Source organism: Macaca nemestrina, chromosome 17, assembly GCF_043159975.1.
Source record: "Macaca nemestrina isolate mMacNem1 chromosome 17, mMacNem.hap1, whole genome shotgun sequence".
NCBI classification, from domain to species: Eukaryota; Metazoa; Chordata; class Mammalia; order Primates; family Cercopithecidae; genus Macaca; species Macaca nemestrina.
In genome coordinates this window covers 49248234-49275567 of record NC_092141.1, presented here as the reverse complement: position 1 = coordinate 49275567, position 27334 = coordinate 49248234, and the positions used below count along the sequence as shown (strand labels likewise).

General features: G+C 45.0%; 1 protein-coding gene and 1 pseudogene across 6 annotated transcripts in view; both read left to right on the top strand.

The window, feature by feature from the left end:
* Nucleotides 1-91: 91 nt before the first annotated feature.
* LOC105476846 (ribosomal protein S6 kinase B1) overlaps nt 92-27334 on the top strand; it is a 62049-nt gene continuing 34806 nt past the window's right edge. For 2 of the 6 annotated variants that reach the window (XR_011615687.1, XM_011733110.3), the window contains exons 1-4: nt 92-297; nt 19155-19204; nt 21197-21317; nt 23063-23131. Coding sequence is in view for 5 of the 6 variants with exons in the window: in XM_011733110.3 (XP_011731412.1) it covers nt 157-297; nt 19155-19204; nt 21197-21317; nt 23063-23131 (381 nt within the window). In the remaining variant the exon portion in view is untranslated. Of the gene's footprint in view, nt 298-765; nt 895-19154; nt 19205-21196; nt 21318-23062; nt 23132-27334 lie in introns of those variants that run through there. The other 4 variants (XM_071082833.1, XM_071082834.1, XM_024791279.2 and 1 more) reach the window with 4 other exon arrangements.
* Nucleotides 19211-21190, top strand: LOC112425751 (small ribosomal subunit protein uS14-like; annotated as a pseudogene).

Below are 27334 nucleotides of genomic sequence, written 5' to 3'. Positions count from 1 at the left end.
CATGTCTACTGCCCACAGTTTGGCTTCACGGAACCCTGTACGCATGCTCCTGCGCTGAACTTTAGGAGCCAGTCTAGGGCCTAGGCGCAGACGCACTGAGCCTAAGCAGCCGGTGATGGCGGCAGCGGCGGTGGTGGCTGCGGCGGGTCCGGGCCCATGAGGCGACGAAGGAGGCGGGACGGCTTTTACCCAGCGCCGGACTTCCGAGACAGGGAAGCTGAGGACATGGCAGGAGTGTTTGACATAGACCTGGACCAGCCAGAGGACGCGGGCTCAGAGGATGAGCTGGAGGAGGGGGTGAGGCCCGGGTCCCCGGGGGCCCGAGGTGACAGGGCCGGGGCGGCGGCGCGGGCGCAGGAAGCGCGGTGTGTCCTAGAGCGTGGAGACTCGGGGGGCTCCTGAGGAGCTGAGGGTCGCGCGGCCCGAGACAGGGGAGCGGGCGGGGCGGACATGGCCCTAGGTGTGAGGCCTCTGCGGGGCTCGCAGGTGCAGGTCGCACCCTTAGCCCCAGGTCAGCGCAGCCCCGAACAGTCTGAAGGGGGAAAGAGAACGGACGCGTGGTCGATTCCTCGAGCTGCTGGACTTGAGTGTGGCGGGGCGCGGGTGGCGTGAGCGTGTGTTGGGGAGACGGGGGCTGCGCTTGCTGGGTGTCCCGTAAGTGCAGGTGAAGTGTGGAGGGTTTCCCTTCGAGTCTAGAATTTCAAGTATTAAATCTTCAGACCTCCCACAACCACCTCTCTTCTCGGCCTGTCGCTTCTCTCCTAGGAAGCGCTCAGCTGTTAGAAGTGACAGCTGAAAACTTCTGTCGGGAGTAGCACTGCCGCTGCTGTTACAGCCACCAGGAGTTTTATTTCGGGAGCAAGGGGGCTCTGCTGCATCTTCCAATCTTCCAGGGTTTGTTTGTTTGCTTTTTTTTTTTAAACCCCCTTCCGTGTGACTTTTTAAAACAAGCATTTATGAGGACACACGGCACTTGTAACCTTTCCCCAAGTTGAAGATGTCTGTATTTTTTTCAGAATAATGAATGTAATTTTGGGGTGAAAAAAAAAAAAACAGTGTTGACAGCCTTGATTTAGCTTGCCAGAAATAAGTTGCCTGAACAGAGACTTGTGAATGGTGGTATGAGGGCTTTCCTTGCTGTAATTTAGGGTACTAAATTTAGAATTGTATTTCCTAATGCATAGCTTGCTTTTACCTTGGCTGGCTTAGTGGTTTGTTAATCTTTATGGAATATCTTTTATTTTTCCCTAGATACATTTATCAAAAAATGACAAATTGCACTTTAAGTTCAAAAATGTTGTCATACTAAACCACTGATCCTGGACCAAATGATCATCAGTTGATAACCTCTTGGTAGTTTTGCATCTGAATTCCAATGTCTAGTTGAATACATGGGTTAATGACTGATGTTAGATGTTTGCTCTAATTACATAGGGGCTTCCTTTCCCTTGCCTCACCCTCGGTTTTTTCCTCTGACACCTGCCCTACTGTTGACAAAAGATTGAGATGGTATATATAAAGAACTTTGAACACTTTAAGAAACTAAGTGGCCTAAAATAATACTGTTCTTTATGTTTGTTTGTTTTGTTTTGTTTTGTTTTGAGACTAGGTCTCACTCTATTGCCCAGGCTAGAATGCAATGGTGCCATCTCAGCTCACTGCAATCCCAGCCTCCTCAGTTCAAGCGATTGTCATGCCTCAGCCTCCCGAGTAGCTGGGATTACCGGCATGCGCCACCACGCCTGGCTAATTTTTGTATTTTTAGTAGAGATGGGGTTTCACCGTATTGGCCAGGCTGGTCTTGAACTCCTGACCCCAAATGATCCACCAGCCTTGGCCTCCCAAAATGCTGGGATTACACCTATAAAGGTGTAAATCACCGTACCTGGCCAATACTGTTCTTTTCATAATCAAATGAGACTAAATCAAAATCACATGGTTTAGAAAGTGGATATTGAGGTGTGTGCTTTTTCTTTTCTTTCTTTCTTTTTTTTTTTTTGAGACAGTCTTGCTCTGTCACCCAGGCTGGAGTGCAGTGGCGTAATCTCGGCTCACTGCAACCTCTGTCTCCCGGGTTCAAGCAATTCTCTTGCCTCAGCCTCCTGAGTAGCTGGGACTACAGGTGCATGCCACCACACCTGGCTGATTTTTTGTATTTTTAGTAGAGATGGGGTTTCACTGTTAGCCAGGATGGTCTCCATCTCTTGACCTTGTGATCCGCCCACCTTGGCCTCCCAAAGTGCTGGGATTATAGGCGTGAGCCACCGCGCCTGGCTTTTTTTTGAGACAGGGTCTCCCTCTGTCTCCCAGGCTAGAGTGCAGTGCCGCGATCTTGGCTCGCTGCAGCCTCTGCCTCCCGGGTTCAAGCGATTCTCCTGTCTCAGCCTCCTGAGCAGCTGGGATTACAGGGGCATGCCACATCACCCGGCTAATTTTTTGTATTTTAGTAGAGACAGGATTTCACCATGTGGCCCAGGCTGGTCTTGAACTTCTGACCTCAGGTGATCACCTGCCTCGGTCTCCCAAAGTGCTGGGATTATAGGTGTGAGCCACCCAACCAGGCTTTTTATTTTATTTTATTTTATTTTATTTTAATTTTTTCTGAGACAGTCTCACTGTGTAGTCCAAGCTGGAGTGCAGTGGCCCGATCTCCGCTCACTGCAGCCTCAGCCTCCCGGGCTCAAGCGATTCTCGTGCCTCAGCCTTCTGAGTAGCTGGGACTACAGGCGCGCACCACCACGCCTGGCTAATTGTTTATATTTTAGTAGAGATGGGGTTTCACCATGTTGCCCAGGGTGGTCCCGAACTCCTGAGCTCCAGTGATCCAAACGTCTTGGACTCCCAAAGTGCTGGGATTACAGGTGTGAGCCACTGTGCCCGGCCGGTGTGTGCTTTTTTAATGATGTTTTCATACGGAATTCCAGTTAGCCTCTTAATCGAACATAATGGTACACTAAATACAATGGGAAACAAATATGAGATTACTTTCATTATGTATACCATATACCATACTCTTATCAGTTATGTTGGTTCCCTATGACAGTGGCTTTGGAGCAGAGCACGGGAGAAAACTGGATAGGAAGGTGCTTTGTATCTTCATTAGTTGAACTGATAGAATTTCCAGAATGGGTTTATTCTCTTTTTTTTTTTTTTTTTTTTGAGACGAAGTCTTCTTGTTCTCTTCGCCCAGGCTGGAGTGCAATGGTGCAATCTCGGCTCACCGCAGCCTCCACTTCCCAGATTCAAGCGATTCTCCTGCCTCAGCCTCCCGAGTAGCTGGGATTACAGGTGCCCGCCACCAGGCCTGGCTAATTTTTGTATTTTTAGTAGAGACGGGGTTTCTCCATTTTGGTCAGGCTGGTCCGGAACTTCCAACCTCAGGTGATCTGCCCACCTCAGCCTCCAGAAATGCTGGGATTACAGGTGTGAGCCACTACGCCCGGCCAGGTTTATTCTTTTTTGAAAGTACAATACTGCATTAAAATTCCTGTATGAACTGGGACTTTTTCTTTTCACTTTCTTGTTGTGTTTCAAGAGCAGTAGGTGTTCCAGGGCTTTTGTCCTGCTGGGTACAAGCAAGTAGGATTTTGAGAGGGTATGAGGAGGAGGTCAGAAAAATTGGTGGAAATAGGAAAGAGAAAGAAATATAGACCCGACCTTGGGGAGAGAAAGTTTGGGGAAAGAGCAAAGGCAATTTAAGAGGATTTTGGGCCGGGCGCGGTGGCTCAAGCCTGTAATCCCAGCACTTTGGGAGGCCGAGATGGGTGGATCACGAGGTCAGGAGATCGAGACCATCCTGGCTAACACAGTGAAACCCCGTCTCTACTAAGAAATACAAAAAACTAGCCAGGCGAGGTGGCGGGCGCCTGTAGTCCCAGCTACTCGGGAGGCTGAGGCCGGAGAATGGCGTGAACCCGGGAGGTGGAGCTTGCAGTGAGCTGAGATCCGGCCACTGCACTCTAGCCTGGGCTACAGAGCGAGACTCAGTCTCAAAAAAAAAAAAAAAAAAAAAAAAAAGGATTTTGAGGAAGAGACTTCTGTAAAATATGTCTTAGCAACACTTTTTGGAGTTGAAAATGTTTCTTTTTAGTGTGTTATTCTAAGAGGTGCCTCAGGATGGATAATGGAAGATTTGGAGTAGAATTGGGTTGGCAATCCAAGGAGATTCAGTGACATCCAGATTACCCTGAAATTAAAAAAAAAAAAAAAATTCTGGAAAATGAGAGAAGTTTAGATTCTTAGAAAATCTTTTTTTTTTTTTTTTTTTTTTTGAGACAGAGTCTTGCTCTGTCGCCCAGGCTGGAGTGCAGTGGCCGGATCTCAGCTCACTGCAAGCTCCGCCTCCCGGGTCCACGCCATTCTCCTGCCTCAGCCTCTCGAGTAGCTGGGACCACAGGCGCCCGCCACCACGCCCGGCTAATTTTTGTATTTTTTTAGTAGAGATGGGGTTTCACCGTGTTAGCCAGGCTGGTCTCGATCTCCTGACCTCGTGATCCACCCGTCTCGGCCTCCCAAAGTGCTGGGATTACAGGCTTGAGCCACCGCGCCCGGCCTAGAAAATCTTCTGATAGTTCTATTTGTGAATTTATAGCCTTTATTTATTACACAAAGTTTTTAACCATTGGTGCATATCAGAGTAGTCTTCTTCATTTTATAGTAAGGAAGCTGAGGCATGGGCCAGATGATAGCCAAAGATTGCACAGTGGTAGTGTCTTCTGACTCAATTCAGCAAGCTTCATTGCACGGGTTCTTCACTGCATTTACTAGTCATGTTTATAAAGTTCCTCTTTGTGGTATGTCAAAAGTGAATTCAGATTCCTTTGGCCATACTCACTCTGTGATCTGGAGTAAATTCCTTAATCTCAGACATTTTCTGTAACATGAGGGTTACATGAAATAAGTACATAAAGTACAGTACTCTCAAAATATCCTGGTGTATTAAGCCATTAGCTAGTTCACAGAAATACAGCTTGTCTTGTTATTGCTAAGGAACCAATCATTCAGATTTACCCTCATATGCCTAGAGACTTAATAATTGCAGTTAAACTAGAGGTGCTGTAGTTTTACAACTGTAGTATCATAGTGTGTATTTTTTTTAAAAATAATTGATCCCATTTAGAGAGATGTGCCTTTCAAGGTACATTACAGAGTGACTATGCATTAGTAAATATAGGTATTTACATAGTTTATTTAATTCATCAGAGATTAAAAGATGAGGAGACTAAACTGATACATTTATGGACAAAGTTGAATATCTGCTACCTAACTTAAAAAAGATCCTGTTTAAGGCTAGGCTCAGTGGCTCACGCCTGTAATCCCAGCACTTTGGGAGGCCGAGGCAAGTGGATCACAAGGTCAGGAGCTGGAGACCAGCCTCACCAATATGGTGAAACTCAGTCTCTACTAAAAATACAAAAATTAGCTGGTCATGGTGGTGCACACCTCTAGTCCCAGCTACTCAGGAGGCTGAGACAGGAGAATCTCTTGAACCCGGGAGGTGGAGGTTGCAGTGAGCCGAGATCACACCACTGCACTCCAGCCTGGGTGACAGAGTGAGACTCCATCTCAGAAAAAAAAAAAAAAAGATTCTGTTTAAATATCTCAGAGGAATATAATCAAAGCCTATTGGTAAGAGGGGAGTTTTTGGGGGAAGGGTGTCTTTTTTGTTTGTTTTTTTGTTTCACTGTTGATGATATCATTTGGGGCAGTGAATTGAAACTAAGGAGAAGTTTTCCTTCAGAGAATTTAATTAGATTGCAAAAATATTGGAATCTTCTCTGCTCTCTGTAGCATTAAGAGTAGTAGAAAACTGTAATGCAATTTAAAAAATTCTCACTTTGTACTGTAATTCAGAATTTGAAATAATCTCATATTTGAAGTAATCAAATATGAGATTACTTTCATTATGTATACCATGTACCATACTCTTATCAGTTACGTTGGTTCTCTGTGACAGTGGCTTTGGAGCAGGGCATGGGAGAAAACTGGATAGGAAGGTGCTTTGTATCTTCATTAGTTGAACTGATAGAATTTCCAGAATGGGTTTATTCTCTTTTTTTTTTTTTTTTTTTTGAGACGGAGTCTTCTTGTTCTGTTCGCCCAGGCTAGAGTGCAATGGCACAATCTCGGCTCACTGCAGCCTCCACTTCCCGAATTCAAGCGATTCTCCTGCCTCAGCCTCCCGAGTAGCTGGGATTACAGGTGCCCGCCATGATACCCAGCTAATTTTTTGTATTTTTTTGGTAGAGACAGGGTTTCACCATGTTGGCCAGGCTGGTCTCGAACTCCTGGCCTCAGGTGATACACCCGCCTCGGCCTCCCAAAGTGCTGGGATTGTAGGTGTGAGCCACTGTGCCTGGCCACAGCAACTATTTTTTAAATAACCCAAGAGTTTAGGCAAAGTTCTACCCTTTCTTCCATTTCCTCTAAGTTACTGAATCTTGTCAATCCTAATGAACACAGCAAAGACATTGGATAGGCCCTTAAAGCTTAAGGCAGCAGAAAAAAATTAGGAGTAAAGAGTTTCCTGGCCATTTGGGAGGCCGAGGCAGGTAGATCACCTGAGGTCAGGAGTTTGAGACCAGCCTGGCCAACATGGTGAAAACCCCGTCTCTATTAAAAATAAAAAAAATCAGCCAGGCCTGGTGTCAGGCACCTGTAATCCCAGCTACTTGGGAGGCTGAGGCAGGAGAATCGCTTGAACCCAGGAGGCGGAGGTTGCAGTGAGCCAAGATCGTGCCATTGCACTCCAGCCTGGGGGACAAGAGCGAGACTTCATCTCAAGAAAAAAAAAAGGAGTAAAGAGTTTCCTGTGAAAGAGAGTTGTCAGTATGTATTACGTAATGTTAGCTGACACTTCTTGTGTGAGATTTCTAAAGGTAATACTGAGTAGCAGAAAAGACTTGTGCCTCAAGTGCTTCTGTCCTAGACGGTAATGGTAAAAGTTACTAGCACAATATGCAGGTGCCAGCATTACAGGTCTGGCCAGCTCAGGAAATGAAACATAGCTACAGGGCATGTCTTGTGAGGTGGCTTCAAAATCATGGTTCAGTCTTAACTACTCTGTAGTCTTTAATTTAGAATTAAATAAAACTAACATTAAAGAAAAAACAATTATGTCATACCAGGTTTATCACATCTGAAAGAAGTTAGTCTTTTGTCATAAAAGTGAAGCCATCCTAGGTGATTATATAGGGCAACAAAGACAAAAAAACCTTTAACCATGACCACCCCCATATCCCACACACAAAAGAAACTGTATTCGGTTAAAATGGTGAGAATTGGTTTTATTCCTCTTGATACTGCCCCATCTCTTTGCCTGTGTATAATCATGAAATGTACATTGCTAGTATTACATGTTATTGTGATTTGTTCACACCGTGAGTGAGTTATGACTAAAAGTTTGTGTTTTGGGGGCATTTGAACATTTATTCTATAAGAATACTATCAGTTTTTGGCTGGGTATGATGGCTCATGCCTGTAGTCCCAGAACTTTGGGAAGCTAAGGTGGAAGGATCATTTGAGGCCAAGAGTTTGAGACCAAGCTGGCCAACAAAACAAGACCCCATCTGTACAAAAAATTAAAAAAATAAATAGTGGGCATAGTAGCACACACCTGGCCCTAGTGACTCCAGAGGCTGAGAAGAGATGATCACTTGAGCCCAGAAGTTTGAGGATGCAATGAGCTGTGATCCTACCACAGCACTCCAGCCTGGGTGACAGAAATCTAGTTGCTAAACACACACACACACACACACACACACACACATCTGTTTTTGTTGTGTATGTTGGCTGTGTACTGGTAGTTTTGAAGAAAGATTATTCACTTTAATATCTTAATTACTCTAAAATTTGGACATGGTTGCTTAAAGACTTGTAATTTTTTTTTTTTTTTTTTTTTTTTTTGAGACGGAGTCTCGCTCTGTCGCCCAGGCTGGAGTGCAGTGGCGCAATCTCGGCTCACTGCAAGCTCCGCCTCCCGGGTTCACGCCATTCTCCTGCCTCAGTCTCCCGAGTAGCTGGGACTACAGGCGCCCGCCACTGCGCCCGGCTAATTTTTTCTATTTTTAGTAGAGACGGAGTTTCACCATGGTCTCGATCTCCTGACCTTGTGATCCGCCCACCTCGGCCTCCCAAAGTGCTGGGATTACAGGCGTGAGCCACCGCGCCCGGCCAAGACTTGTAATTTTTTAGAGTCTATTTTCTTTTCTTGAGATGGAGTCTCACTTTTGTCACCCAGCCGGGAGTGCGGTGGCGCGAACTCGGCTCACTGCAGCCTCCGCCTCCTGGATTCAAGCGATTCTCCTGCCTCAGCTTCCCAAGTAGCTGGGATTACGGGTGCCCACCACCAGGCCCAGCTAATCTTTGTATTTTTAGTAGAGACGGGGTTTCTCCATGTTGGCCAGGCTGATCTCGAACTCCCGACCTCAGGTGATCCGCCCGCCTCAGCCCCAAAGTGTTGGGATTACAGGCGTGAGCCACGCACCTGGCCTAGATTCTATTTTCAATTAGTTGGTATCCTTTCGTGTAAACTGAGAGTTCATAATCAGGTTAGATTCATTTTAAAGCTATATATTGTAACGTCAATAACTGAAATTCTGCTGCCAAGTTTTTTATTCTTTGTTTCTACAATTCAGTGACTTTGAGTATATTTACAGAGTTTTGCAACCCTCACCACGATTAGGTTTTAGAAATTTTTACCACTCGGCTGGGCACAGCGGCTCAGGCCTGTAATCCCAGCACTTTGGGAGGCCAAGGCAGATGGATCACCTGAGGTTGGGAGTTCGAGACCAGCCTGGCCAACAGGGTGAAATCCCGTCTCTACTAATAATACAAAAACACCCAGACGTGGTGGTGCATGCCTGTAATCCTAGCTACTTGGGAGACTTAGGCAGGAGAATCGTTTGAACCCGGGAGGCGGAGGTTCCCGTGAGCCGAGATTGCGCCACTGCACTCCAGCCTGGGCGAGAGAGTCAGACCCTGTCTTTTTTTTTTTTTTTTTTTTTGAGACAGAGTCTCACTCTGTCACCCAGGCTGGAGTGCAGTGGCACTATCTCAGCTCATTGCAAGCTCCACCTCCCGGGTTCACGCATTCTCCTGCCTCATAGCTGGGACTACAGGCGCCTGCTACCACGCCTGACTAATTTTTTTCTATTTTTAGTAGAGGCGAGGTTTCACCGTGTTAGGCAGGATGGTCTCAATCTTCTGACCTCGTGATCCGCCCACCTCGGCCTCCCAAAGTGCTGGGATTACGGGCGTGAGCCACCACGCCCGGCTGAGACCCCATCTTTAAAAAAAAAAAACATTTTACCACCCTCTAAAGGAATTTTGGGGCCGGGCGTGGTGGCTCACGCCTGTAATCCCAGCACTTTGGGAGGCCAAGGCAGATGGATCCCATGAGCCTAGGAATTTGAAATCAGCCTGGGCAACATAACAAGACTCTGTCTCTGGAGGAAAAAAAAAAAAAGAAACTTTTGGCCTATTTTGTTATTTCTGATTCTCACCCTCAGCCCCAGCCAACTAACTAATCTATTTCTCATCTCTATAGATTTGGCTTTTCCAGGCCCAGTATGGTGGCTCATACCTATGATCGCAACACTTTGGGAGGCCATGGCAGGAGGATCACTTGAGACCAGCCTGGGCAACATAGTGAGACCCCGTCTCTATGAAAAATAGAAAAAAATTATCCAGCTTGGTGCGTGCCTGTAGCCTCAGCTACTTGGAAGGCTGAGGTTAGATGATCGCTTGAGTCTCCAAGGTTGAGTTTGTGGTGATCCTGCCACTGCACTTCAAAACCTGGGCAACAGAATGAGACCCTGTCTCTAAAAAAAAAAAAAAGCTTTTTCTGGACATTCCATACAAATGGAAAAATGGAATCACATAGTGTATGACCTTTTATATTTGGTGGCCTTCCTTTTTTTTTTTTTTTTGAGACAGAGTCTCACTCTTCACCTACGCTGGAGTGCAGTAGTGTGATGTCTGCTCACTGCCACCTCTGCCTCCCGGGTTCAAGTAATTCTCCTGCCTCACCCTCCTGAGTAGCTGGAACTACAGGCGTGCGCCACCACACCTGGCTAATTTTTGTATTTTTAGTAGAGATGGGGTTTTGCCGTGTTAGCCAGGCTGATCTGAAACTCCTGACCTCATGTGATCTGCCTGCCTCCGCCTCCCAAAGTGCTGGGATTACAGGCGTGAGCCACAGCACCCAGATGCTTCTTTCACTTAACATAATGTTTTTGAAGATCATCTATGTTGTAACATGTATCAGTACTTCATTTCTTTTTAGGGCCAAATAGTTATTCCATTGTATGGCTACAATGCATTTTGTTTATCCATTCACCAGTTGATGTTCATTTGAGTTATTCAGATGTTCACTTGAATTGTGAATTAAGCACTTTTTGTTTCTTTTTTTTTTTTTGGAGATAGGATCTCGCTCTGTTGCCCATGCTCTAGTGCAGTGGCGTGAAACAGCTCGCTGCAGCTTTGCCCTCCTGGGCTGAAGTAATTCTCCTGCCTCAGTCTCTCATGTAGCTGGGACCACAGGCATGTGCTACCATTGCCAGCTAGTTTTTGATTTGTTGCAGAGTTGGGGGTCTCGTGATTTTGTCCAGGTTGTTTGTTTGTTTGTTTTTGGAGATGGAGTCTTGCTCTGTCGCCCAGATTGGAGTGCAGTGGCATGATCTCGGCTCAATGCAACCTCCACCTCCTGGGTCCAAGCGATTCTTCTGCCTCAGCCTCCCGAGCTGGGACTATAGGCGCGCACCACCATGCCCAACTATTTTTTGGATTTTTAGTAGAGACGGAGTTTCACCGCGTTGGCCAGGCTGGTCTCGAACTCCTGACCTCGTGATCTGCCCGCCTTGGCCTCCCGAAGTGCTGGGATTACAGGCGTGAGCCACCATGCCCAGCCCCAGATAGGTTTTAAACTCCTGGCCTCAAGCAGTTCTTCTGCCTCTGCCTCCCAAAGTGTTGGGATTATAGGCATGAGCCACCTCGCCTGCTGAAAAAAGCTTTTAGAAGGCTGGGTGTGGGGCTCGTGCCTAGAATCCCAGCACTTTGGGAGGCTGAGGCCAGTGGATCTCTGGAGTCCAGGAGTTCCTGACCATCCTGGTAACATGACGAAACCTATTCTCTACAAAAAATGAGCTGAGGCTGGGCACAGTGGCCTGTAATCCCAGCACTTTGGGAGGCCGAGCTGGGTGGATCATGAAGTCAGGAATTTAAGACCAGCCTGGCCAAGATGCTTAAACCCCGTCTCTACTAAAAATACAAAAATTAGCTGGGCATGGTGGTGGGTCCCTGTAATCCCAGCTACTTAGGAGGCTGAGGCAGAGAATTGCTTGAACCCAGGAGGTGGAGGTTTCAGTGACCTGAGATAGCACCACTGCACTTCAGCCTGGGCGACAGAACGAGACTCCGTCTCAAAAAAAAAAAAGATGAGCTGAGCATGGTGGTATGCACTTGTAGTCCCAGCTGTTTGGGAGGCTGAAGTGGGAGGATCACCTGAGCCCAGGAGGTTGAGGCTGCAGTGAGCCGTGATTGCACCACTGCACTCCAGCCTGGGTGATACAGTGACACCTTGTTTCAAAAAAAAAAATTATGAACATTTGTGCCCAGATCTTTGTGGAGCATATACTTTTCATTTCTTTTGAGTAGATATGTTGGAGTAGATTTGTTAGGTCATACAGTAGTAAGTCTATGTTTAATTTTTTAGGAGACTAACTTTTCCGACATGGTTGCACCATTTTACATTCTCACTAGCACTGTATGCGGGTTCCAGTTTCTCTACATCATTCCCCAACTTACTTTTCTTCTTTATTATCTATTGTTATCCTAGTGGGTATGAAGTAGTTTCTTAGTGTGGTTTTGATTTGCATTTCCCTAACAACTAATGATGTTGAACATCTTTTCATTTGCTTATTGTTCATTTGTATATTTTCTTTGGAGAAATACCTATTCAGATCCTAGCTCATTTTTCAAAAATTGGGTGTGTCATCTTTTTCTTTATATATTTTATTTATGTATATATATTTATTTATTTTAGAGATGAGATCTCACTTTGAAGTTCTGGTCTCGAACTCCTGGCCTCAAGCAGTGTTCCACCTGGGCTTCCCAAAGTGCTGGGATTACAGGTGTGACCCACTGCGTCTGGCCTATTTATCTTTTTATTATTGAGTTGGAGTAATTCTTTTTTTTTTTTTTTGAGATGGAGTCTCATTTTGCTGCCCAGGCTGGAGTGCAGTGGCATGATCTCAGCTCACTGCAACCTCCACCTCCCAGGTTCAAGTGATTCTCCCGCTTCAGCCTCCTGAGTAGCTGGGACTATAGGCACCCGCCACCACGCCTGGCTAATTTTTTGTATTAGTAGAGACGGGGTTTCCCTGTGTTAGCCAGGCTGGTCTCGAACTCCTGACCTCATGATCTGCCCTCCTCGGCCTCCCAAAGTGTTGGGATTACAGGCGTGAGTCACTGTGCCCAGCCCAGAGTAATTCTTTATATATCATTTTTGTTTTTTGAGACGGAGTCCGCTCTATTGCCCAGGCTGGAGTGCTGTGGTGCCATCTCTGCTCACTGCAAACTCTGCCTCCTGGGTTCAAGCAATTCTCCTGCCTCAGCCTCCCTAGTAGCTGGGATTACAGGTGCCCACCACCACGCCCAGCTAATTTTTATAGTTTTAGGTAGAGATTGGGTTTTGCCATTTTGGCCAGGCTGGTGTCAAATTCCTGACCTCAAATTATCTGCCTGCCTTGGCCTCCCAAAATGCTGGGATTACAGATGTGAGCCACTGCACCTGGTGTTTTTTTTTTGTTTTTTTTTTTTTTGAGATGGAGTCTCATTCTGTTGCCCAGTCTGGAGTGCAGTGTTGCGATCTCAGCTCACTGCAACCTCCACCTCCCAGTTTCAAGCAATTCTCCTGCCTCAGCCTCCCGAGTAGCTGGGACTACACGCGCTCACCACCATGTCCGGCTCATTTTTGTATTTTTAGTAGCAATGGGGTTTCACTATGTTGGCCAGGCTGATCTCGAACCCCTGACCTTGTGATCTGTCCGTCTCGGCCTCCCAAAGTGCTGGGATTACAGGCGTGAGCCACTGCGCCTGGCCACATTCTTTTTATTTTTTTATTTTTTTGAGGCGGAGTCTCGCTCTGTCGCCCAGGCTGGAGTGCAGTGGCTGGATCTCAGCTCACTGCAAGCTCCGCCTCCCGGGTTTACGCCATTCTCCTGCCTCAGCCTCCCGAGTAGCTGGGACTACAGGCGCTCACCACCTCACCTGGCTAGTTTTTTGTATTTTTTAGTAGAGACGGGGTTTCACTGGGTTAGCCAGGATGGTCTCGATCTCCTGACCTCGTGATCCACCCGTCTCGGCCTCCCAAAGTGCTGGGATTACAGGCTTGAGCCACCGCACCCGGCCCACATTCTTTACGTACTCTTATTCTATGGTTTTTATTTTCTTTTTTGAGACAGGGTCTCAGTCTGTCACCCAGGCAGGAGTGATGCAATTTTGGCTCACTGCAGCCTTGACCTCTTGGACTCAAGCAGTCCTCCCATCTCATCCTCCTGAGTAGCTGGGACTACAGATGTGCGCCACTATGCCTGGCTAATTTTGTAGAGACCAGGTTTCACCATGTTGCCCAGGCTGGTCTCAAACTCCTGAGCTCAAGTGATATGCCCACCTCAGCCTCCCAAAGTGTTGGAATTACAAGCGTGAGCCGCTGTGCTCAGTCTCTTTTAGCTTTCTTGATGGTGTTGGTGTCTTTTGACATGCAAAGGTTTTACATTTTCAGTAAATCAGTTTATTGATTTTTTAAATTGTTTGTGCTTTGGGTAATGTATGTAAGAAACTTTCATACATTATTGCTTTCCCCAGGATCATGAAGATTTACTCCCTCCTATGCTTCTTCTTCTTCCTCTTCTTTTCTTTTTTTTTTTTTTTTTTTTTTTATTTGAGACAGAGTCTCACTCTGTCATCCAGGCTGGAGTGCAGTGGCACAATCTCGATTCACTGCAAGCTCCGCCTCCCGGGTTCACGCCATTCTCCTGCCTCAGCCTCCCAAGTAGCTGGGACTACAGGCGCCTGCCACCACTCCCGGCTAATTTTTTGTATTTTTAGTAGAGACTGGGTTTCACCATGTTAGCCAAGATGGTCTCGATCTCCTGACCTCGTGATCCGCCCACCTCAGCCTCCCAAAGTGCTGGTATTATAGGTGTGAGCCACCGCGCCCGGCCCCTCCTATGCTTCTTCTAATAATTTTCTTTTCTTTTTTTTTTTTTTTTTGAGACGGAGTCTCGCTCTGTCGCCCAGGCTGGAGTGCAGTGGCCGGATCTCAGCTCACTGCAAGCTCCGCCTCCCGGGTTTAGGCCATTCTCCTGCCTCAGCCTCCCGAGTAGCTGGGACTACAGGCGCCCGCCACCTCGCCCGGCTAGTTTTTTGTATTTTTTAGTAGAGACGGGGTTTCACCGTTTTTTAGCCAGGATGGTCTCGATCTCCTGACCTCATGATCCGCCCGTCTCGGCCTCCCAAAGTGCTGGAATTACAGGCTTGAGCCACCGTGCCCGGCCAATAATTTTATTTTCTTGTTAAGTTTTGGAAGGATTTTTTTTTTTTGAGATGGAATTTTGTTCTTGTTGCCCAGGCTGGAGTGCGATGGCACGATCTCAGCTCACTACAACCTCCGCCTCCTGGGTTCAAGCAATTCTCCTGCCTCAGCCTCCTGAGTAGCTGGGATTACAGGCTCCGGCCACAATGCCCGGCTAATGTTTTGCGTTTTTAGTAGAGACGGGGTTTCACCACATTGGTCTGAATGGTCTTGAACTCCTGACCTCAGGTGATCCACCCACCTCAGCCTCCCAAAGTGTTGGGATTACAGGTGTGAGCCACTGCGCCTGGCCCTTGAGAGGATTTTTTTTTGGAGGCGGAGGTCTCGCTATGTTGCCCAGGCTGGAGTGGAACTCCCGGGCTCAGGTGTTCATCCTGCCTCAGCCTCCTTGATAGCTGGGACTACAGGCACGCAACACCACACTCAGCTCGAGTTTTATAGTCTTAGCTCCTGTATTTAGGTCTTTGCTCCATTTTGAGTTAATTTTTGTGTATAGTATGAAGTAGCATATAGATACCCAGTTGTCCTAGCATCATTATTTGAATTGTATGTGATATCCAGTTGTTCCAACACATTTATTGAAAGATTACCTCTTGCCTAATGAATATTTTTGGAAGTTTTATCAAAAATTAGTTGGCAATATAAATATAAGAGTTTATTTCTAGACTCTCAGTTCTGTTCTCTTGATCTATATGTCTTTCTTTATGCCACTACCACACTGTCTTGATGGCTGTAGCTTTGTAACATGTTTTGAAATGGGGAAGTTTCAGTTCTCCAACTTTGTTTTTTCAAGATTGTATCAGTTATTTTGGGTCCCTTGCATTTCTTTCTTTTTTTTTTTTTTTGAGACAAAGTCTAGCTTCGTTGCCCAGGCTGGAGTGTGCAGTGGCACGATCTCAGCTCACTGCAACCTCCGTCTCCTGGGTTCAAGCCATTCTTCTCCTCAGTCCTGATTAGCTGGGATTACAAGCATGTATCACCACTTTGGCTAATTTTTGTATTTTTAGTAGACATGGGGTTTCACCATATTAGCCAGACTGGTCTTGAACTCCTGACCTCAAGTGATCCACCTATCTCAGCCTCCTAAAGTGCTAGGATTACAGGTGTGAGCCACCACACCTGGCCTGGGTCCCTTGCATTTCTTCCTTTCTTTCTTTTTTTTTTTTGAGATGGAGTCTCACTCTGTCACCTGGGCTGGAGTGCAATGGAATGATCTCGCTCACTGCAACCTCTGCTTCACGGGTTCAAGCAATTCTTCTGCCTCAACCTCCTGAGTAGCTGAGATTACAGGCGCCCTCCACCGCACCTGGCTAATTTTTGTATTTTTAGTAGAGACAGGGTTTCGCTGTGTTGGCCAAGCTGGTTTCAAACTCCTGACCTCAGGTGATCCATGTTCTTTGGCCCCCCACAAAGTGCTGGGATTATAGACGTGAACCACCTTTCCCATCTGGTCACTTGCATTTCTTTCTTTTTCTTTTTCTTTTTTTTCTTTTTTTTGAGACGGAGTCTTGCTCTGTCGCCCAGGCTGAAGTGCAGTGGCGTAATCTCGGCTCACTGTAAGCTCCGCCTCCTGGGCTCACACCATTCTCCTGCCTCAGCCTCCCGAGTAGCTGGGACTACAGTTGCCGCCACGCCCGGCTACTCTTTTGTATTTTTAGTAGAGACAGGGTTTCACCATGTTGGCCAGGATGGTCTCGATCTCCTGACCTCGTGATCCGCCCGCCTAAGCCTCCCAAAGTGCTGGGATTATAGGTATGAGCCACTATGCCCAACTGTCCCTTGCATTTCTATATGAATTTTAGGATCAGCTTTTCGATTTCTGCAAGAAAGGAACCTGGGGTTTTGATAGGATTCAGTTGAATCTGTGACCAATTTGGTTAGTATTGCCATCTTAACAATGTTAAATCTTCTGATCCATAAACATGGAATGCCTTTCCATTTATTTAGGTTGTCTTTAATTGTATTCAGCAATGTTTTATGTTTTCATTGTTTTCAGTATATAAGTCTTACACTTTGGTTGATTTTTTTTTTTTTTTTTTTGAGACAATCTCACTCTGTTGCCCAGGCTGGAATACAGTGGCACAATCATGGCACATTGTAGCTATGACCTCCTGGACTCATGTAATCCTGCCACCTCAGTCTTCTAAGTAGCTGGGACTACAGGCATGTGCCACCACATTCAGCTAATTTTTAAAATTTTTTTGTGCAGGCAAGATCTTACTAGGTTGGCCAGGCTGGTCTTGAACTCCAAGTAATCCTCCTGCCTTGGCCTCCGGACGTATTTATGCCACTGTACCTGCCATAAATTTTTTTCTAAGCTACTTCTTAGTGATGGTATTATGAATGGAATTGTTATCTTCATTTCATTTTGGGGTTGTTCATTGCTAGTATATAGAAGGTTATTTAAATTTTGCACCCATTTATTCTATGGTCAGATTAAATGTGTGGCCAGCATGACTTCTAACTGTTTGACAGTGTTGCTTAATTATTTTGTCTTGATTGGCTGCATTTTACACTAGATACCCTGGACTAGTTGTGGGTACCATAGGCTTAGTTTATAGCATTATGTTACTCTGTGTGTTAAAAGCACATCAAAATAGCACTGTGTGTAAATCATTTGATTTGTTAAGTCATACTCAGAATGTAGTGCCTTTAATTTCTTAATACACAAAATACATATATTTTTTCCTTTTTTGGGGGGGGTGCAGAGTCTCACTCTGTCACTCAGGCTGGAGTGCAGTGGCGCAGTCTCTGCTCACTGCAACCTTTGCTTCCCATATTCAAGCAATTCTCCTGCTTCAGCCTCCCCAGTAGCTGGGACTACAGGCACCCACCACCACGCCCAGCTAATTTTTGTATTTTTGGTAGAGATGGGGTTTCACCTTGTTGGCCAGGATGGTCTCAAACTTCTGACCTCAGGTGATCCACCTTCCTCGGCCTCCCAAAGTGCTGGGATTACAGGCATGAGCCACTGCGCCCGGCCGAAAATACACATTTTCAAATAGATAAATCAAATAGATAAAATGTACATTTTGATGGATAATCCACTTGGTTTTATTTTTTGATTAGTGATGAGTAGCCTCTATAGTTTAGTTGTCATGTAAAAGAATTTTTTTTTTTTTTGAGACAGTTTTGCTCTTGTTGCCCAGACTGGAGTACAATGGCGCGATCTCGGCTCACTGCCATCTCTGCCTTCCGGGTTAAAGCGAGTCTCCCGCCTCACCCTCCCGAGTAGCTGGCATTGCAGGCATGGGCCACCACGCCCGACTAATTTTGTATTTTTTTAGTAGAGATGGGATTTCTTCATGTTGGTCAGGCTGCTCTCGAACCCTCAACCTCAGGCGATCTGCCCGCCTTGGCCTCCCAGAGTGCTGGGGTTACAGGCATGAGCCACCGCACCCAGCTTTTGTTTTTGTTTGTTTGTTTTTTGTTTTTTTGAGATGGAGTCTTGCTCTGTCGCCCAGGCTGGAGTGCAGTGGTGCAATCTTGGCTCACTGCAACCTCTGCCTTCTGGGTTCAAGCAATTCTCCTGCCTCAGCCTCCCAAGTAGCTGGAACTACAGGCATGTGCCACCACACCTGGCTACTTTTTGTATTTTTAGTAGAGACGGGATTTCCCCATATAGGCCAGGCTGGTATCGAACTCCTGACCCCGTCGGCCTCCCAAAGTGCTGGGATTACAGGCGTGAGCCACCACACCTGGCCTGTCATATAAAATTAAAAGCAAAAGCTGGGGCCGGGCGTGGTGGCTCACGCCTGTAATCCCAACACTTTGGTAGGCCGAGGAGGGCGGATCACCTGAGGTTGGGAGTTTGAGACCAGCCTGGCCAACATGGTGAAACCCTGTCTCTACTAAAAATACAAAAAATTAGCCGGGTGTGGTGGCAGGCACCTATAATCCCAGCTACTTGGGAGGCTGAGACAGGGGAATTGCTTGAACCCGGGAGGTGGAGGTTGCAGTGAGTCAAGATTGCGCCACTGCACTCCAGCCTGGGCGACAGAGCAAGACTCCATCTCAAAAAAAAAAAAAAAAAAAAAATTAGCCAGGCGTGGTGGTACATGCCTGTACTCCCAGCTACTCGGGAGGCCAAGGTGGGAGAAACACTGGAACCTGGGAGGCAGAGGTTGCAGTGAGCCGAGATGGCACTGTTGCACTCCAGTCTGGGTGAGAGAGTGAGACTCCATCTCAAAAAAGGAAAGAAAAAAAGAAAAAGACGGGTGCCTGTAGTCCCAGCTACTTGGAACACTGAGGTAGAAGAATCACTTGAGTTTAAGGCTCTGGTATGCTATGATCATACCCCTTAATAGCTACTGACTGCATTCCAATTTGGGCAACGGAGAAAGACCTCATCTCTATTGGTAAAATAATTGAGAGTGAAATTCACACAATGTTGTTTGTGTACTATATTTATTCATTACCATATTTGCCTGTTGTTGAAGTATAAGAGAATTTTTAGACTGGTTTATTTCATTCATTCTCTTTCAGTTATGGAGCAAAGAATTAAACCTTTAAATTTTATGTTTATGAGATTATTTCTGAAATTTAACATATTTTTCAGGGTCAGTTAAATGAAAGCATGGACCATGGGGGAGTTGGACCATATGAACTGTAAGTTTATATGAAGAGATGTTCATTGTGTTGTCTTTCTTACAAGTAGGTTTTATCAGTTCTATTTCATAGCAATCAAGTGATTCCAGTAACCTGTTCTTAAATATGTAGTCATATTTATCAACTTGATGTATTGAATTTGGCACCAAACTCTGATCGATATTGTAATCTATCAGAGTTTTGAGATTATATATGAATTTTGAGGAAAAGATATTAATTCAGATTCAGAGTACTGAATATGAATCTGAGTTGTTAGTTTAATATAGAGAGCCACAGTTTTAATCTTCTCTTACAGAAAAATTTGTAGAAATGCCTCAAAAAGTCAAATGCTTTGTTTTGCTTTAATATACAAACAGAAATTCATACAGTCATTCAAACAGAAATTCATGCAATCCAGCTGGGCACAGTGACTCACACCTGTAATCCCAGCACTTGGGGAGGCCGAGGTGGGCGGGTCATTTGAGGTCAGGAGTTCGAGACCAGCCTGGCCAACACGGCGAAACCCTGTCTCTTCTTAAAATTCAAAAGTTAGCTGGGCGACAGAGCGAGACTCAGTCTCAACGACAACAAAAATGAAATTCACGTAATCTTAAGTCATTTTAGACAAGCTCCATTAGGTGAGTATGGTGATTAATGTGCTCTGTATCGTACACTCAAGTAAAAAGCCTTGGTGTAGGAGAAGAGTGAGAAGATAGATCACTCATGTACATTTAAATGACAGAGACAATTGCTACCCCTTTTGGATTCTATATTTTTATTTTTTTGGAGAGGGAGTCTCCCTCTGTCACCCAGGCTGGAGCACAGTGGCATGATCTTGGCTCACCGCAACCTCCACCTCCTGGGTTCAAGCAATTGTCCTGCCTCAGCCTGCCAAGTAGCTGGGACTACAGGTGTGCACCACCACACCTGGCTAATTTTTTTTTTTTTATTTTGAGACAAAGTCTCGCTCTTCTCCCCCAGCCTCCCGAGTAGCTGGGATTATAGGTTCCTGCCACGACGCCCAGCTAATTTTTGTATTTTTAATAGAGACAGGATTTCCCCATGTTGGCCAGGCTGGAATTTTTGTATTTTTAGTGAAGACAGGGTTTTACCATGTTGGCCAGGCTGGTCTTGAACTCCAGACCTCAAGTGGTCCGCCCACCTCAGCCTCCCAAAGTGCTGGGATTAAGCTACCACGCCTGTTGGATTCTTGAAATTAAGCTAATAACTTAAAAAAAAAGATATAGAGAAGAAATTTTGTACCATGATGTGAACTAATTGGGTAGTTTTGGAAAGATCCCAGATTTTCTGCTGACATTGCCAAATGAGATTGGATAATACCTAATTTCATAGATATTTTGAATGAAGTAAATTTGAATAACTAGAAGACTTTTTTTCTTTGTCAATTTAATAAATTTGTTCTAATTTACCTTAGTTTTGGGGTGCTTGATGCTTATGAAAATAAATAATTGTCTTCTTTTACATCGTTGCACTCCTAAGAGCAAGATGGGTCACCAGCAGCTGTATTGGAGTCACCCGTGAAAATTGAGTCAGGGTTCTTGCTCTTGTTGCATCTGCTCAAACCAGCAAGGTCTGATCCAGAAATACGGCCACAATATGTTCCGCCAGTGTTTCCATCAGTACACAAAGGACATAGGTTTCATTAAGTTGGAGTAAGCGATCTTCCTTGAATGGATTATCCAAGGCACCTACCCAGTGAAAAACCTCTTTGTACATACCTCTTTGTACAATACCTCTTTGTACATAAAATAAACATTTATAAAATAAGTAAATAATTGATTCACATTCTGTGAACAAGGAGGTAAATAATTATCGGGCCACCCTCATCTTGACCTGCTGTTCTGTTTGTTTAGAGCACAGATAATTTGCTGTCATGTACTTTTTTCCTTTTACTTAATTATATTACATTTCTTTTTCTCCTTTTTCTTGACTATATGCTGAAAGTAATTTAACTTTTTGCAAATTTATTTTTGGTTTTGCTTTTCTTCCCAGTGGCATGGAACATTGTGAGAAATTTGAAATCTCAGAAACTAGTGTGAACAGAGGGCCAGAAAAAATCAGACCAGAATGTTTTGAGCTACTTCGGGTACTTGGTAAAGGGGGCTATGGAAAGGTAGGCAATATTTTTGAAATGAGAGCTGTTGTCTGTCTTGAATAGATTGATTTTTATGCCCTGGTTCCAGCAGTCATCTTCAATCTTTGTCAGCTGTCAGCAAAGGATATGATCATGACCACTTAGCTGGTATGTTTGAGGGATGTACAGAAGTTCAGTTTTCCCTTCCCTTCATACCACCACACATGTAAAAGCCTGGCACATAATAGGTACTCAGTCAATATTTGTGGAATAAATAAGGAGGCAGCTATACCAGGCAAAGTCTATTATTAGAGGGTTCATTCTTTACTTTGGTTAAATGGTATCCTCTTTAAAAATAAACTCCTCCTTGCTTACAAGAGACATGGCACTCTAAGTTGTTATCTGTTACTGAGACCTTAGTCTCAGCTGGTTATCTGGAGCAATAGAATTGAGGAAGCTGAAGGAATATAAAAAGGGGGAAAAAAACTGAAGAAAACTATTTAGTTTCACAGTTTTGCCCAAGGCTTTATAACTTAAGACATCACTTTTATGAGTTCTGCCCACGAAAATTTTTACCAAACTATTCTCTTATCAAAATAATTTAGATAACAACTTGGTTAGGATTAAGTTTTAAGAACTATTTTTGCTATTGTGTAGTGTTAATTTTTGCAAAGCAGACATTTGTAGTCTATTCTTATGCTTAAGAACACATTCTAATTTCTAATCATCCTGAATGTGCAACACATGCACTTTGAATCTCACATACTTTAGGTGTTGCATGAAAATGTTTATAGTTGTCTTTCAGTATGGGGGAGGGATAAGGGGGGCTGATTCCAAGACCTTTGCAGATAATGAAATCTGCCAGTGCTCAAGTGCCTTATATAAAATGGCACAGTATTTGCATATAAGCTACATGCATCCTCCCATATACTTGGTTTTTTATTTTCTTTTTTTTTATTTTTGAGACGGAGTCTCACTCTTTCCCATAGGCTGGAGTGCAGTGGCGCGATCTCAGCTCACTGCAACCTCTGCCTTCCAGATTCAAGTGATTCTCCTGCCTCAGTCTCCTGAGTAGCTGGGATTACAGGCGTGCACCACTACATCCAGCTAATTTTTATATTTTTGGTAGAGACGAAGTTTCGCCATGTTGGCCAGGCTGGTCTTGAACTCCTGACCTCAGGTGATCCGCCTGAGTCGGCCTCCCAAAGTGCTGGGATTACAGGTGTGAGCCGCCGCACCTGGCCATATTTATATTATTTTTTATTATTTGTATTGTTTATTGTTTTTCCCCCCAAATATTTTCATTCTGAGGTTGGTTGAATCCGCGGCTGCTGAACCTATAGATTCAGAGGACCAAGTATAAGTACAAGCTATATTAAGTAATAGGTAAACAGTAATTTCCTGTCAACTATTTTTAAATAGTTTTATGTGAAGCAAAGGCAGTGGCAACCTTGAAAGAAATTTATGAAATATTTTATAATTTTTAAGGTGGCATTATGCTTCTGGGAACACTGTTATAGCTTGTTCTAAGTAGGATTTTATATATTAATACGAAGTAACAGTGTTTATTATTAGATGGTCATTGTCCAACATTACCACCAGATGGCAGCAGGACAAACAGGAAAGTCATGATCGTTAATGTGGTCTGTTCTTTTAGCTGATCATTTTTGCACGTAGTTTTTATAATGTAAACTGCTGTGGCATATGTTTCTTATAACTAGGAATTAAGGGAGTATGCCTGACATAGTTTGCCTTTGAATAACGCACACTTTTTTTTAATCCAGGTTTTTCAAGTACGAAAAGTAACAGGAGCAAATACTGGGAAAATATTTGCCATGAAGGTGCTTAAAAAGGTGATTTCCACTCCCCCTTTTTAGTCCTCTCACACCGTATTCTTACACTGGATCTTAGCCAAAAGGCCAAGAAGCAATCACCTCATATTTTTAATTGTTGTAACATTTTAGCCTAAAATTTGCAGTCAAAAAAATGTATCTCAAGCCAGGTACAGTGATGCATACCTGGATACTTGGGTGACTGAGGCAGGAGGATTGCTTGAACTAGGAGTTCAAGGGTTGCCTGAGCAATGTGGCAAGACCCAGTGTCTTACAGAAAAAATGTATTTCTTTTTTTTTGAGATGGAGTCGTTCTCTGTCGCCCAGGCTGGAGTGCGGTGGCGCGATCTCGGCTCACTGCAACCTCCATCTCCCACGTTCAAGTAATTCTCCTGCCTCAGCCTCCCAAGTAGCTGGGACTACAGGCACACACCGCCACGCCCAGCTACTTTTTTGTATTTTTGGTAGAAATGGGATTTCACCATATTGGCCAGGATGATCTTGATCTCCTGACCTCAGGTGATCTGCCTGCCTCGGCCTCCCAAAGTGCTGGGATTACAGGCATGAGCCACCGCACCCAGCAAAAAATGTATTTCTAACACAGTTGCAATACCTTTTAGAATGTGAGGTATGTTTCATTACTGTTATTCCTATTTTTATTTCTGCTTGTTGAGGGTGGAAAAGAGAGCTCTTGCAATTAGTTGTTGAGGTAACTTTGCTGTTTTTGGTCTCATTTCTTTTTATTTTTTTTTCTTTTTATTTTTTTTGAGACGGAGTCTCGCTCTGTCGCCCAGCCCAGGCTGGAGTGCAGTGGCGCAATCTCGGCTCACTGCAAGCTCCGCCTCCCGGGTTCACGCCATTCTCCTGCCTCAGCCTCCCGAGTAGCTGGGACTACAGGCGCCCACAACTGCGCCCGGCTAATTTTTTGTATTTTTAGTAGAGACGGGGTTTCACCGTGGTCTCGATCTCCTGACCTTGTGATCTGCCCGCCTCGGCCTCCCAAAGTGCTGGGATTACAGGCGTGAGCCACCGCGCCCGGCCTTCTGGTCTCATTTCTAAGTAATAAGTATATACTGCTATTTCTCTTTCTGTTTTTTGTTTTTTTTTTTTTTTTTTTTTTTTTTTTGAGATGAACTCTCACTCTGTTGTCCAGGCTGGAGTGCAGTGGTGCAATCTCAGCTCACTGCAACCTCTGCCTCCCAGATTCAAGTGATTCTCCTGCCCCAGCCTCCCTAGTAGCTAGGATTACAGGCGCCTACCACCATGCCTGGCTAATTTTTGTATTTTTAGTATAGACGGGATTTCACCATACTGGCCAGGCTGGTCTCGAACTCCTGACCTCAGGTGATGTACCTGTCTCAGCCTCCCAAACTGCTGGGATTACAGGCGTGAGCCACTGCGCCTGGCCTACTGCTATTTTTTTTTTTTTTTTTTTGAGACAGAGTCTCGCTCTGTCATCCAGGCTGGAGTGTAGTGGCAGGATCTCGGCTCACTGCAAGCTCCGCCTCCCAGGTTCACGCCATTCTCCTGCCTCAGCCTCCCAAGTAGCTGGGACTACAGGTTCCTGCCACCACTCCCGGCTAATTTTTTGTATTTTTAGTAGAGATGGGGTTTTCACCATGTTAGCCAGGATGGTCTCGATCTCCTGACCTCGTGATCCGCCCATCTCGGCCTCCCAAAGTGCTGAGATTACAGGTGTGGCCACCGCGCCCGGCCTATCTTTTTTTTTTTTTTTTTTTGAAACAGAGTTTCGCTCTTGTTGCTCAGGCTGGAGTGCAATGGCGCGATCGCGGCTCACCGCAACCTCTGCCTCCCAGGTGCAAGCGATTCTCCTGCCTCAGTCTCCCTAGGAGGTGGGATTACAGGCATGTGCCACCATGCCCAGTTAATTTTGCATTTTTAGTAGAGACGCGGTTTCTCCATGGGGTTTCTGCATGTTGGTCAGGCTGGTTTCGAACTCCCGACCTAAGGTGATCTGCCCGCCTCCGCCTCCCAAAGTGCTGGGATTACAGGCATGAGCCACCACATCTGGCCAACTGCTATCTTTTTAATTCAGCAGTTTTCAAATTTTTTGTTTTTTTAGAGACAGAGCCTCACTCTGTTGCCCAGGCTGGAGTGCAGTGGCGTGATCTCGACTCACTGCAACTTCCACCTCCCGGGTTAAAGCGATTCTCCTGCTTCAGCTTCTTGAGTGGCTGGGATTACAGGCACCCACCACCACACCTGGCTAATTTTTGTATTTTTAGTAGAGATGCGGTTTCGCCATGTTGGCCATGCTGGTGTCAAACTCCTGACCTCAGGGGATTGGCCTGCCTCGGCCTCCCAAAGTGTTGGGATTACAGGGTGAGCCACCGCTCCTGGCTGTATTAACTTTCTTTTATGAGAGTTAAGGATATTAATCTTGTTTACTTCACCCTCCTTTATCTCATCCTCTCATTTTGTTTTGCTTTCTTTGAATCTACTATTGTCCTCTGATACCTTACAACAATTTTGTAAAATGCCTTTCAGTCTACTGTTCTTTGATCAGACTTATAAGATAATCTATCAGTTCCATTTATTTCCCAGAGGCATATCTTAGGAACTTTCTATCCGCCTGCTCCCATCTGGAGTAGTAGCTCTTTAGTCACAACTGTTATGACTGGACTCTTTCTTCACCACAATCCCTGGAATCCTCTTGGCTCCTTCAGTGTTGAATCTTTTGTTTCCTGGATCCCATAGCTTTTCCTTTTTCTTAGTTTATGCCCTTGTTTTGGTGACACTCTACTAGTGGCTCCCTCAGAAAAGGTACATAAAGATACATTTATAATAAAAATATATCCATATTGTATATTTGAGATTTCTTTAAGTTTATATTTACTTGATTATGTTATTAGAGTTGAAAATTATTTTCACTTAGAATTTTGCTCAATTTTCTTCTGTACTCGAGAGTTTCTGTTGAAGTGCTTTGGCATTCTGATTCCCAATCCTTTACGCATGGCCTATTTTTCTGTGGAAATATTTAAGATTTTCTCTTTATTTCTGATCTAAGTTTTTATAGTGATGTGTCTTGCTTTGACTTTATTATTTTTATTTAGTTTTTGATAGGGTCTCGCCCTGTCACCTAGGCAGGAGTGCAGTGATCCAATCATAGCTAAGTGCAACCTCAAACTCCTGGGCTCAAGCTATCCTCCCACCTCAGTCTCCTGAGTAGCTGGGACCACAGGCACGCACCACCAGGCCTGGCTAATAAAAAAATGTAGAGATGGGCACTCACCATGTTGCCCAGGCTGGTGTTGAACTCCTGGGCTCAAGTGATCCACCTGCCTCGGCCACCCAAAGTGCTGGGATTGAATTACAGGTGTGACCCACTGTGCGCGGCCTATTAATTAAATTAATTTTTTTATTTTTAAGAGACAGAGTCTCACTCTGTTTCCTAGGCTGGAGTGAGGTGGTGTGATCATACCTCACTGTAACCTGTAACTCCTGGGCTCAAGCAATCCTTCTGCCACAACTTCTGAGTAGCCAGGACTACAGACGCATGCCACCATGCCCAGTTCATTTTTAAAATGTTTCATAGAGACAAGGTCTTCCTGTGTTTCCCAGGCTGACCTGGAACTCCTGGCCTCAAGTAGTTGTTCTGTTTTGGCTCCCAAAGTGTTGGGATTACAGGTGTGTGCCACTGTGCCCAGCCTATTTTTATTCTTTTAATCTTAAAGCTTTAGTCTTTCAGTTCTAGGAAATTTTCTTAGGTGATTTATTTGATAATTTCCTTCCCACTGTCTTCTCTTCTTGGAATTGCAATTAGTTGGATGTTGGATCTCCTTAACTGATCATCTGATTTTTCTTATCTTTTCCACATTTCCATTTCTTTGTCTTGTTGTTTACTTTCTTCTACTGAATTTTTTTTTTGAGACGAAGTTTTGCTCTTGTTGCCCAGGCTGGAGTGCAATGGCCCTATCTTGGCTCATCGCAACCTCCGCCTCCCGGGTTCAAGCAATTCTCCTGCCTCAGCCTCCTGAGTAGCTGGGATTACAGGCATGCGCCACCACGCCCGGCTAATTTTGTATTTTTAGTAGAGACAGGGTTCCTCCATGTTGGTCAGTCTGGTCACAAACTCCCGACTTAGGTGATCCGCCCGCCTTGGCCTCCCAAAGTGCTGGGATTATAGGTGTGAGCCACCATGCCCAGCCATTCTACTAAATTTTTTTAAAGCTGTTGTATTTGTGATTCTCCAGAATTCTTTGT